At 39.5% G+C, this 13,321-nt stretch overlaps 1 protein-coding gene across 2 annotated transcripts in view; it reads left to right on the top strand.

The window, feature by feature from the left end:
- DOCK2 (dedicator of cytokinesis 2) overlaps positions 1–13,321 on the top strand; it is a 459,036-nt gene that overhangs the window by 62,208 nt on the left and 383,507 nt on the right. For both annotated transcript variants that reach the window (XM_061616811.1, XM_061616812.1), the window contains exons 20-22: positions 1,862–1,951; positions 2,300–2,400; positions 6,963–7,097. In XM_061616811.1, the coding sequence (XP_061472795.1) occupies positions 1,862–1,951; positions 2,300–2,400; positions 6,963–7,097 (326 nt within the window). The remainder of the gene's footprint in view (positions 1–1,861; positions 1,952–2,299; positions 2,401–6,962; positions 7,098–13,321) is intronic.

Consider the following 13,321-nt stretch of genomic DNA (forward strand, 5'->3'; position numbering starts at 1 on the left):
TGCTAATATATCATTGCCCACAGAATCAACCCAGATGCTCACTCTACATTCAATACAGAATGATAATACTGGCCTTAGATGCTTTCTAGAGGCCACTGAAAGGTGGGATATTTCATCCAGTCTGGATGCAGGCTCCACAGCAACATAAGCAGATGAAACAGGCATGAGTAGGTCATCAGGAAAGCTGAGAGATAATTTTTTTTAATTCCACCTGGTCTAGCAGTACACAATCAGCAGAGGAAGAGGCTGAAGAGGGAGCTGCCTGTGTTCCTCCTTCAAGGTCTGAATGAGACCTGCCCCAAGGACAACTGAGGTACCTGCAGGCCAGCAGTCACCTTTCCCTTTCCTGTTAATGTACATGAAAATTACATTCATGTCTGAACACAAGTGTAGCTCTTCTTGGAAAATACTTGTGTTTATTGTTAAAATTTGAATATGTTGTGGTTTATCTATGTGTCGCAGTTCTCCAGAACTGCACCAGGTAAGATGTTACACAAAGCAGTCATACTAGGAGCACCGAGGAAGAGGGCAAGATTATAAACCTTCATTTATTTGGGTGCAAACTTCTATTTAATGGGGTTAAAAATAAACTTAGTTGGCCCAGGTACTCTAGAACATCCATTTAGTGTGTTTCTGAACTTGAAAACCCTACTTCTGGGCTCTATAAATAAGCACTGTATCAATGTGTCTTAATCTTTCCTTGAATTGAATTTAAGTTAAAACTTTTTTTTTCTGTAGCAGGACTAATTTTTATATTCCTTTGTTTTTCTTGGAAATGTTGCTTGTGCAGCAAGTTCACAGTTGTCCCTGTGTTAGCTTGTAGCTTCTTCTTTTTGTAAAGGATCAATTTATCTCCTAATTATAATAGTTTATTTGGCACATTGGTGCTTTAAAATTGTTCTTATGACACCTATATCATTAACAATATGCAGTGGAAAGAGTTCATTAGGCAAATAAGATTTTTTGGCATTCTCTGTATTAGTACTATATACAATGTACAGGCTGGGGCTTATGGGAATTGTAGTTTGAGAACATTCAGAGGGTACCAGGTTGGGAAGGCTGGGATTGTGATTGGCAACTAGCAGCCCAATGACTGATTCTCGCCTGCTGAAAGAGTGATGCAAGCCCTCTTCACCTACCCTTCCTTCTTCTCATCTGATCTTTTGATAAAACATGGAGGGGAGAGAGAGACCTGAGCTGGTGTGACAGGAAGGAGGAGCCCTGTTCTTGTTGGCATGCCCCACTCTGTCTTTCCCACTTGGCTAGGATCCAGGTGATGCTGAAAACTGAGGCCAGACATACTAATGAGAGGAGAGATACCATTTTTCTTCCCCTGCATTTGAGTTTTAACTATCATGATGAGCACGACAAATGGGCATACTGTGAGACCACTTTGGATTGGAAGGATACATCTTACCACTGCCTGCTCCTCATTCATAGTGTCTCGCCGTTAAAAACATTTGTGGACCATGGCTTTAAAGGCTCTGTAATGTAAGAACCTGTGTTGCAGTACAGCCTTGAGCATTCACAGGTAATGCAATAGACTTCCCACTTAAGAAAGAGGAAATGTTCTATTCATCCCAATGTGTAGGCAGTCCTTAGCATTACATTTTTTTTTAAATCACTGCTGTGCTTGTTTGAGTCAAATGTCTGCTATGATAACAAAATAATTCTTCAAAGATGTGGTGAAGCTCCAGGTGACAAGATGGATCCTTTGAGGCATGAAACACTTTTCCTGGGGCTAGGTAAAATTTTCTTCCTAAAGGAATAAAAATGTTTCTCAAAGAATCTTACTCCTGTCATGGTGCCAAAGCTAGTAAAATGTTTGCTCATTCTTTTTATTCCCTCCCCCTTTTTTTAGTTTCTCCAAGATACTTTAGATGCCCTGTTTAATATCATGATGGAACATTCTCATAGTGATGCATATGACATTCTTGTCTTCGACGCATTGGTAAGGATACCTGACCAAATACTGCAAATAGATATACATGATGCATTTGCTCTCTGCTATTTAAGTTCAATATATGGGCTCTGTTTTATCAAACAATTAACTGTAAGAACAAGACACTACTCAGAACTTAACAGGCTTTAGAATTGATAATACAGATGTGTTACATCCCTGCAGAAGAAACATTTGACTTTAGCTAATAGATATAGTACTTTATTTAGCTAATTCACAAAATACCCAATATAATTTTTTTAAGGAGTTCAGTGTAAATTGTCACTTTTTAAACAGTGGCTTTTAAAAAAATAAGTGACTTTGGTGTGAAAAAAAAGTAATCCTATTAATCTGTTACAGATATATATAATAGGACTCATTGCAGATAGGAAATTTCAGCATTTCAATACTGTACTTGAGGCTTATATACAGCAACACTTCAGCGCAACTTTAGCCTACAAGTAAGTTGGTAATTTGCATCATTAATGGGAAATATGATGTATAGAACATATACTTTGTATGCAGAAGGTCTCTGGCTCAGTCCCTGATATCTCCACATAAAAGTCTTGGGTAGTCAAGTTGGAAATGACAGCTTCCCCAAGCTTTGGGGAGCTGCTGTCAATCATTAGAGGGGACAATACGCTCCTTCCCAAAGATCAATATGGAAATATATATAAACATTGTTACTGAATTAACATATAAACATTAATAGATGTCCATACTGATCTTGGAAAATGTCATATTTCTGAAAAGCGATGGACAAATTTCCTGTGAACAGATGGTATGATAAAGTGTGCCTTGTTGGAAAAACTTATCCACAACATAAGATTCACTATAGGTGACATGAAACCAGACTCATTTACATCTATTCAGCATTCCTCTTATTGCTTATGAAATGCATTAAAACAAAATGCATTAAGGCAGCTCCCAACAATCTACTGATCAATTTAGCTGGCTTGAACTACCCACCTCAGTGAGGACTTTTAGAACAGTATGGATCTTCAGGTCTCAATAAAGGACAGGAAAAATGACTGGTCAGCTCTCACCTCCAGCCATTATTCTGTTTGCTTTTGTTGATTTAGAGTTTTTATTCATATTTCATTTTCAAGAAAAGAATTGAAGGAAATGACACCCACAAAGCAGACAAGAAGACATTATGACCACTTTTGCCTTATACATTTATTCTGCTATTATTCCACTTTAAACAGCTGTGGCTTCCCCCAAAGAATTCTGAGAAGTGTAATTTGTGAAGGGTGCTGAGAGTTGTTAGGAGACCCCCTATTCCCCTCATAGAGCTACAATTCCCAGAATTCTCTGGGAAGAAGGACCGACTGTTAAACCACTCGGAGAATGGAGCATGCAGAAAATATTGTTTCATTTACAATTTCATGTTTGACCTATAGCTTTGAGTCAGTGTCTTTCAGGTACAGTTTGTCTTCATCATGACCATCATTATAATCATTCCAGTCCTTGCCAAAATAGTCCACACAGAGCAAAAACCTTTAAATACCGCAACCCAAAGTACTGCTTTGGTGCAGATTATTTGGCTCAAAGAATTCCCAACCTTACACTGTACTAGTGATATTATTCAGTGCAATGACTATGGCCACTGTCCAAAACCATCCTGTGTGATAGATAGAAATAATAATGGGAAATAAAGGGTCATGCTACTGTAGTTTTTTGCCTGTTGAACTGTGTAATATTTGTAGCTGAATTATAAAGTAATAAAAGCAACTCTGCCTTGTTACATAGTTTGTTTCTCTCTGTGTGTATATTATACAGCCACGAGAGTGGCTGTATACTATAGCCTGTGTGGATTTTTCACATTCTGCAATGTTAAATTGAAAATAACCCCCATGCCATTCTGATGCTTCCCACAAGCTCAAAACCTTACAAAACTTACAGTCCTGAACTCAGAAACGCTTGCTTAACAACCCTCTAAATTTTCATGGCGAAACACAAAACAGTCAGAGAGAATACAGAGTTCAAAGTCTAAAAAGAGAGAACTCTCCCCCGAACCTTTTGAACTTTTTTCTGTCAGAGTTCTCATAATTCATTAAAAATCAGCCATGTTCACAGAGTACTTGTAATCCTATTACTGACCTTGCCCCATACTCTGACCTTCATCTTCTGCAGCTTAAAAGTTAAAAAAAATGCCTGGCTGATTTTTAATTAATTTAAGAAATTTTGGCTGGAACTCAATGATAATGCTGGGCATGCTCAGTAAGAACCAACTGTCAGTGTTCTAAAAGCCACACACACAGCTGCTGGGCTTGGCTAATCAGGGGGCCACACACACACCACACTTTGATTTCACTTGAGACAGTCATGGCTTTCCTCAAATAATCCTGGGAAGTGTAGTTTGTGAAGGGTGTTGAGAGGAGACTCCTATTCCACTAGACTGGTTTAACAGTCAGCCACTCTGATTGAAGCTCTGTGAGGGGAACAGGGTGTCTCCTAGCAACTCTGAGCACCTTTCACTAACTACACTTCCCAGGATTCTTTGAGAGAAGCCGTGACTGTCCAAAGTGAAATAAAGGCCTGGTGTGGATGTGTCCAGGGAAACTTTGGTTAAAATTTGGGTGGTAGGCTACATGTGCCTGCTGTAGAATAAAAAGGTGGGGGAAAGGCTGAAAAGCAATGATACTGTTCACAATGTTTTCCTTTTGGAAAGGAAAGGGGTTTCCCTTCTGCCCAGTGCCCACCCACCCAATCTCCTCCCCTCCCCCAGGTCAGTGTTGGACTATGACCAGGGTTGGAATCTCCACACAGCCATGAAGCTCACTGGGTGACCTTGGGCCAGTCACTGCCTCTCAGCCTCAGAGGAAGGCAATGGAAAACCACCTCTGAATACTGTTTACCATGAAAACCCTATTCATAGGGTCAACATAAGTCGGGATCGACTTGAAGGCAGTCCATTTCCATTTTCAAACATGATTGCACAAAAATAAATCCCATTGAACTCAAAAAGTATGCAAATGATCAAACCCACCGTCCCTTCTCCTCCCTCCTATCCCCTCCCTCTTGCCCCTTCCCTCCCCCTTCCTTTGCCCCTCACTCCCCGTCCCCATGCCTTTCCAATCCCCTCCTTCCCCTTCTTCCCCCTCCTCCTCCCTCATGGTCAGTTTTTCCTAGCCTAACCATGATTGCATAGGAGTAAATCCCATTGAACTCAGTAAGCATGCAAATGATCAGACCTGCTTTTCCCCTCCTTGCTCTCTCCTCTCTCTTCCTTCTCCCTCCTCCCCTGCCCACTCCAGCCCTCTGTCCCTCCCTCCATCCCTCTCTCCCCCCCAGTCAGTTTTACCTATCCCAAGCATGATTGCATGGGAGTAAATCGCACTGAATTCGATAAACATGCAAATTATCAAACCTGTCCTCCTCCCATTCCCCTCCTGCCTGCTCCCATCCTCCTTCTCCCCTCTGTGTTTCCTCCCCTCCCTTCTCTTCCTCCTCCCTTCCCCATCCACTGTGGTCAGTTTCACTTATCCTAAGCATGGTTGCAGGGAAGTTAATCCCATTGAACTCAATAAGCGATCAATCCATTCTCAGCAAACTTGGACAGGATCCCATTTCTTACCTCCTGGATTAAAAAGCAGGGAAATTCACTAATCGGCAAAAATCCTTGTGGTTTAAGAATGTACCTATAGCCCACAGATATTTCTATCCAACATTAAAAAGCAGGGAAATTGGGCAGCTATAGTGAATGCACCAGGGGAGCAGGAGACCTGACCTCCTCTCTGAGATGTTGTACTGCCCTACAAATTTGTTAAAATGCAAACCTAATTTGGGTTGGTCTTTCACAGTCCAATCCACTTCCTGTGCAGCTTGGAAGAATTTGGTAACGTGTGCCTCTGAGCATATGGGGAGTGGTGGCAACACCTGCCATCAGCCCAAATAATAGATTGAAGATGTGCTGTGCTGATCTTGTTTTAGCAAGGAGGAAGCAACATTATTAGGACAGTTGATATAATTCAGGTAGTCATTTTAAATATGTCTGATTTACTTTGCAATTTTAATGAAGTTTCCTATAGGAAATCATTTTCTTTTGCTTCTGTTTCTGTGAATATGTGAAGTACAGCAACACTTTGCAAAATTTACACTAAACAAACTCCAAAAATAATTGTGGGATAATGGCACTGACTATTCTGCAGAATAGTTTCCAGTGGACATCAGGAGTGTCTCAGTTTGCGCAAGATACAACAGCGGAAGGTGAAATATATTCTAGCAAAATTCTAGGTATTCTCTATGTTTTTAATTGGCCATGCCCATCTTGCCTTAAATGAAGTGTTTTAAACATAGCAGACTGAAAACATACATCTTGGGCAGGCTAAATTTGTTTTTTCCAACAGCTAGAGTCATTGCTGAAGTAGCATCATATTGTAATCAGCTTGATTTCATATCAAACTGCAGTTTCTGATTCAACAATGCACCCAAAATAGAAATAGAACATAACCTCCAGTTTGAAACACAAAAGGCTGTCTTCACCATCATATGACATTGACCAATAAAAAGGCTTTGAAATTAATAAAAATAAATTTGACACAGATTTCTAGGACGAATAATGAGGGCAATAAAAACTTCTACTTTAGATTCTCTGTAGAAACATTAGTAACACAGGAAAGAAGCAAAGTAAGAAGAATACCAACAAAGATACAAAAATATAATTCTCCAGTTTTTGGAGATGGCAGGTGTTGCCACCACTCACCATATGCTCAGAGGCTTATGTTACCAAATTCTTCCAAGCTACACAGGAAGTGTATTGGACTGTGCAACACCGACCCAAATTGTGTTTGCATTTTGACCAATTTGTAGGGCAGTCCAATATCTCAGAGAGGAGGTCAGGTCTCCTGCTCCCCTGGTGAATTTACTACAGCTGCCCAATTTCCCTGCTTTTCAAACTTTGACAGAAATATCTGTGGGCTATAGATATGTTCTTAAACCGCAAGGTTTTTTGCCTATTAGTGACGTGCGTATACATGTATATAATTTCCCCCACTTTGTAACATTTTCCCAATTTCAGGAAATTAATGACAGTTTTGAAGACTTACTTGGATACTTCCAGCAGAGGAGAACAGTGTGAACCTATACTAAGAACCCTGAAAGCTCTGGAATATGTGTTCAAGTTCATAGTTCGTTCAAGGACTTTGTTTTCACAGTAAGTATTATGTTTTGATTGCTTTTGAGATAGCACTAAGGCAAGGGTGAGGAACCTCAGGCTAAACTTCATCTGGCTCTTGAGATTTTTTCAGCACTTTTCACCTACCATTAAAGAATGTCGGAAATGTTGATTTTTTTTAAAAAAAAGTATATTCCTGAGGGAAGGAGCAGATGTGTGTCTTCACCTACTTGATTGTTTGAATAGATTAATTGGATGGATGTTGCACTTACTATGGCAGTGAACTCATGTTTTGTTGTAATAGCAAGAGCCCTGGAAATACATGAAAGGAAAAGGAAGTCCAATTCCTTTTTTCCAGATGAATTTTGGTTGCAAGGTCAATGAAAGCTGATATGAGACACAGATACTAAGCATGACATGTGATGCAGTGGCACAGTTTACTGTACTGGCAGAGGTTATCAGCTTTGTTGACAGCATTTGTAAAATAGAATCATGTTTTGCAAAATCACCAAATGGGCCCAGAGAGGAGGAGGGAGTCTAAGAATCCAATACGCATGTAATAAGCTTGTGCATCTCATTTCAAGAAGTAGTCTTGGATTTGGGATAGTATCTCCACTTGCTCCAAAAGAAGTAGAGGCTTGCATTTAAGCAAGAACCTCCTTTTTAATACATTGCTTTCTTCTATAAACAATTTAATTGATTTTTACATTTATTACAACTGTCAGAAATATATTAAAAAGATAGATCTGAGAACATAGCAGGGAAGATTTTCCTGCTCCCAATAAGGAGTAAAACTACATTGTGCAAAGAAACTCCCCTTAAGTTTGCTATTCAGAATTACAAAATCAAAGAAACAACTCTTTAACAAAATAGCTATCTGCCATGCAATAGGGGGAAGCAATAGCGCAGAAAACAAAACACGTAATTGAACAAATTATGTCATAATGAGAATAAAGTTTAAGAACTTCAAGATCGAGAGGAACAGGAAGGAATCCCAGGAAGTCATCAAGCCTAGTCTACCATTCAATACTTCATAGAACACTTCATTGAAACTCTAAACACACACACACACACACACACACACGAGTTCCACACCTTCTCAAAAGTATCTAGTATGCCCATTTAAAATAAGAAATACATTCCTTGTATTCCAGATTCAGAATTTCTTCTACCAAAGTTTAAGTATTTTGAGATTTCCTAGTTTTCCATGCCTTCCATGCTTAATATTTAGCTATTAACACAGCAAGCCATAGCCAGGATTGCTGTGACTTTAAGAGCCATTTAGATGATGTGACTTTGAGAGTTATTTAGATCATATTATAGTTACAAAAATTCACAAACAGGTGGAATTTTATATGGGCATTGCAACCTATGTTGTTGGAGGCTGGTGGGAATGGAGCTGGCAGAAGGGCCATCGCGTCTAGAATGCTTTCAGGAGCCTCTGGGGAGGGTTTCAGTATAGAACTGTTATTCTAAAATGAAAGAGAAGGTACTTCCAATTAACTGAACTTACCGGTACTTAGGCTGCAATCCAATACATGTCTACTAGAATTAAGCTCCATTAGGTTCAATGGGATTTTAAATTTGTATATTTGTTTTTAACATTTTTAGTTACTGTAAACCGCACAGAGAGCTTCGGCTATGGGGCGGTATACAAATACAATAAATAAATAAATAAATTTACTCCCAGGTAAGTGTGTATTGGCTTGCAGCCTTAGTTTTTCATGTATCCATTAGATTAATTATTATTTTATTAATTATTAAATTATTATTTTATTATTATTTAATAAGATTATTATATTGTATTTTATTGTATCTATGTTCACCGCCCAGAGAGCTATTGCTAGTCGGGCGGTATATAAGTTTTAAATAAATAAATAAATAAATAAATTAACTAAAAGCTAAAATCTTTCAGGAGCCATCAACTCTAGTAACAAAGTATCTTCTTCTTTGGTGATTGCTTCATTTCCCCCCCCAAAGGGAATTTCGTTCCTCAAGCTCCCCATCTATCAAAAGTGTTTTCTCCTTCAGTCAATATTTCGGTCTTCTAATATGCATTCACCAGGACGTTTTAGAAAGTATTTTTCTACTTTTTTTTTTTGCAAAAATGGGGAAATTACCTCCCAAAACTTTCAACAGGTTTCATTCAAAGCTGCTCTAGAGTTACTTCTCAGGATCCCTCCAGACACCCTTTTTCTTAAGCATTTACCATATGTTGTACTCATATTATTGGGGAGGTTATATACAGTTGTGTTTTCAGCATATCTTGTACACATGAAAGTTTGGGGTGGTTTGACTGCTTCGGTTGCAAACTTCACATCTTCATGTGTATATAAATGTGTGGAGAGAGGGAGAGCAGAACTGCACCACTGTCCCTGACCCCCTTGATAGCAGTACAGCGTCTGCAGAGGAGTACTTACGTACAAACAGCTTTACACACAGCAGCTCCATTTGTGTGTTTGCAGATATTGTACTCAACATACATACGTCAAGGGGGCAGTGTTTTTTCTTTCACTCAATATTTCAGTCTTCTAATGTGCATTCATCAGGACATTTTAGAAAGTATTTTTCTACAACACTTTCAACAGGCTTCATTCAAAGCTGCTCTAAAACGGTGGTGTGGCCCAGCAGTGTGGCCCTGCTTCACCTTTTCTGCATGTTTAGTGAAAACATGGAAAAAGTCTGAAGGAGGCTAATATCTCCATAGCAATTTTTTTTAACACTGCATTTGGAATAAAATAACTTTTGGCTAAATTTCTATAAATATCTTGCAGGCTGTTGTTTTGTTTCACAGCTCTAGGTGTGTTTGTTTTCGTAAGTGTAAAAGAGCTATGAGATATGGAGGAACAAAACTAATTTAATTCTGCATTTAATTTTTTGGTGGGAGGGGAACCCACCAATCTCTGGATCACTAGTACTATAATGTAAATTGGTACTAAACATAAACATTGTTAAATTAGGAAACTGATAATCTGTTAAGTAGATATGACCTCCTACACACACACCCGGGCTTGTAGTCATTATTCAATAAATGCTTCAACAGTGTGATGAAGCAATATGCAAATAATACACTGTTGAAGGGTTTATGAAACTGATGGATTATGGTAAAGTGATGCTATTACCAATGCTGGTAGTTCTGGAATGGGATATCGGTATAGTTGAAATAATCAGTAAAAAATGGCTTTTCCTGACAGAAAATATGTGCAGTGAGTGATGCTGTTTACAAATCCTGCTTCAATTTTGTGCTGTTATAATGCATGAGAGAGTCTGACATGTACAATATCCTTGACTTCATCATATCTTCATGCAAGGGTAAACTTCTACTTTTAGTTGGGAGTAAATGGTGCCAGAGGTAGCAACTGTAGCTGGCAGATGGATTGCTCTTCGTTTTATTTATTTATTTTTATTTATTTATTTATTACATTTATATACCGCCCCATAGCCAAAGCTCTCTGGGCAGTTTACAAAAATTAAAAACGTTGAACATTAAAACAAATACACAACTTTTAAAAGCATACAAAGTTTAAAACCATGAAGCACAGATAAACAAGTTAAAAGACCTGGGGTCAGAGCTTAGCACATGCTGTTAGAATGCCTGGGAGAAAAGGAAAGTTTTGTGTGTAAGCTTTGGGCAAAGTTTAGCCTTTCCTTGTCATAGTAAACCTCTCTGCATGTATTTCCATTCTTGTGTCAACCTCATCTAGTCGATTAGATTAATTTGCTAATAAAGAAAATTAAATTGGTTTTAATGATTGCTTATAAACTTGATAAAATGAAGGCTGCAGAACCATTATTATCTAATGTGAATTTGAATAGCCTTTATTTTGCTGTTAGTTAGCAAGCTTTGAGTTTTCTGAACAAGGCAGTGCATGTTAGCTGATACTTGATTCAATAAAGGTATACAACAAGATGATGAATGGCTAAATCCTGATTTTCAAAAAGAGGAGAGACAGGCTCTGGTGCTAAGTGTAGATTTATTGTAATGCTCTACGCGTTTCCTCCTAAATCCTGATTTTGCCTTTTGGAAATACTGCTGAGATACGATATTACTTCATGCTGGCTGGTAATCCAATTCACATTTGCTGCCTGATTTTCTTAATATCTCAATTTGACACAGGATTGGAAAGTGATGGAGTTACTGAGGAAACAATTATGAATGACATTGAGTGCGTTAATTGTGCTTCAAGAAACATGATTAGAAAGAATTTGAGTGTTTCATGCAATAGGCTTTTTTATCTGAATAGAATGAGTGGCAGCCAAATGCTGAGGCAGTTAGAAATTTAGACACTTGTGGTGTTACGTGTGTGCTTGTTTAATATGTATATAGGGCTACCATTATCTGGGATCTCCTAAAAGGTATAGTGACGAGTGGTGGGTATCGCTGCAGCAGCCAGTGCTACTAGTAGTACATTTTAAATAACACAACAACAGGTCCTGATGACATCTATAATAAATCAGGGAGGACACTTCTCTAAAAGGAAGTGGGCTCAGAGGCAAACCAGAAGTCACACTGGGAGATCTGTGATCAGGTCTCCCATGGTATTGTTTTTTAAATGGTATATGCAGCTCTGTGTGTGGGCTTCTTATTTGGGGCCATGGTACTGGGGGAGGATTTGAAAACTCTTTCCTCCTTAATTATAGCACCCTTGCCCTTCCTCCAGTCCATGCCCGCAATCCAAATCATACTCTTAATTCTGATTGTATAACTTTAAGAATCAAAACAAAACACAGGAGATTCAGCAATGTTTGCTAAGACACAAATCTATTATTTGTGGCACTGCAGCATTTCCTAGAGCTTAAAAGAGATCAGCTTGGGGATAATAGCATTATGTGCTTCTATCAGTTTTTGTTTAACCATTTACATCTTGAGCAGATTGGCTTAATAGTGCTAGGGTTTTTTAAAAAATGTGCAGTGAGGGACTTCTGCAAGATCCTTCTCATATTCAGACCCTTCTCCCAGGTCCTGATATCCCTTGAACTCTGCCAGCCTCTAATTTTTTTTTTAATCCTATATAGGCCTATGGGGAGCACTTACTCCCTGGGAGTCCTTTTGGCCAGAGCGGGCACTTTCTGGCAGGCTTGTGCACATGGCTCCCAAGGTGTTTAGCCAGGCTGGTGGCTCCTGAATGAGAGGAGGATCCCACTGCCCTTTCCGCTGGCTCCTCCTCCATAAGAACATAAGAAGAGCCTGCTGGATCAGGCCAGTGGCCCATCTAGTCCAGCATCCTGTTCTCACAGTGGCCTACCAGGTGCCTGGGGGAAGCCCGCAAGCAGGACCCGAGTGCAAGAACACTCTCCCCTCCTGAGGCTTCCGGCAACTGGTTTTCAGAAGCATGCTGCCTCTGACTAGGGTGGCAGAGCACAGCCATCATGGCTAGTAGCCATTGATAGCCCTGTCCTCCATGAATTGGTCTAATCTTCTTTTAAAGCCGTCCAAGCTGGTGGCCATTACTGCATCTTGTGGGAGCAAATTCCATAGTTTAACTATGCGCTGAGTAAAGAAGTACTTCCTTTTGTCTGTCCTGAATCTTCCAACATTCAGCTTCTTTGAATGTCCACGAGTTCTAGTATTATGAGAGAGGGAGAAGAACTTTTCTCTATCCACTTTCTCAATGCCATGCATAATTTTATACACTTCTATCATGTCTCCTCTGACCCGCCTTTTCTCTAAACTAAAAAGCCCCAAATGCTGCAACCTTTCCTCGTAAGGGAGTCGCTCCATCCCCTTGATCATTCTGGTTGCCCTCTTCTGAACCTTTTCCAGCTCTATAATATCCTTTCTGAGATGAGGCGACCAGAACTGTACACAGTATTCCAAATGCGGCCGCACCATAGATTTATACAATGGCATTATGATATCGGCTGTTTTATTTTCAATACCTTTCCTAATTATCGCTAGCATGGAATTTGCCTTTTTCACAGCTGCCGCACACTGGGTCGACATTTTCATCGTGCTGTCCACCACAACCCCGAGGTCTCTCTCCTGGTCGGTCACCGCCAGTTCAGACCCCATGAGCGTATATGTGAAATTCAGATTTTTTGCTCCAATATGCATAATTTTACACTTGTTGATATTGAATTGCATTTGCCATTTTTCCGCCCATTCACTCAGTTTGGAGAGGTCTTTTTGGAGCTCTTCGCAATCCCTTTTTGTTTTAACAACCCTGAACAATTTAGTGTCGTCAGCAAACTTGGCCACTTCACTGCTCACTCCTAATTCTAGGTCATTAATGAACAAGTTGAAAAGTACAGGTCCCAATACC

This window comes from Rhineura floridana, chromosome 3 (assembly GCF_030035675.1).
Source record: "Rhineura floridana isolate rRhiFlo1 chromosome 3, rRhiFlo1.hap2, whole genome shotgun sequence".
In the NCBI taxonomy this organism is placed as follows: Eukaryota; Metazoa; Chordata; class Lepidosauria; order Squamata; family Rhineuridae; genus Rhineura; species Rhineura floridana.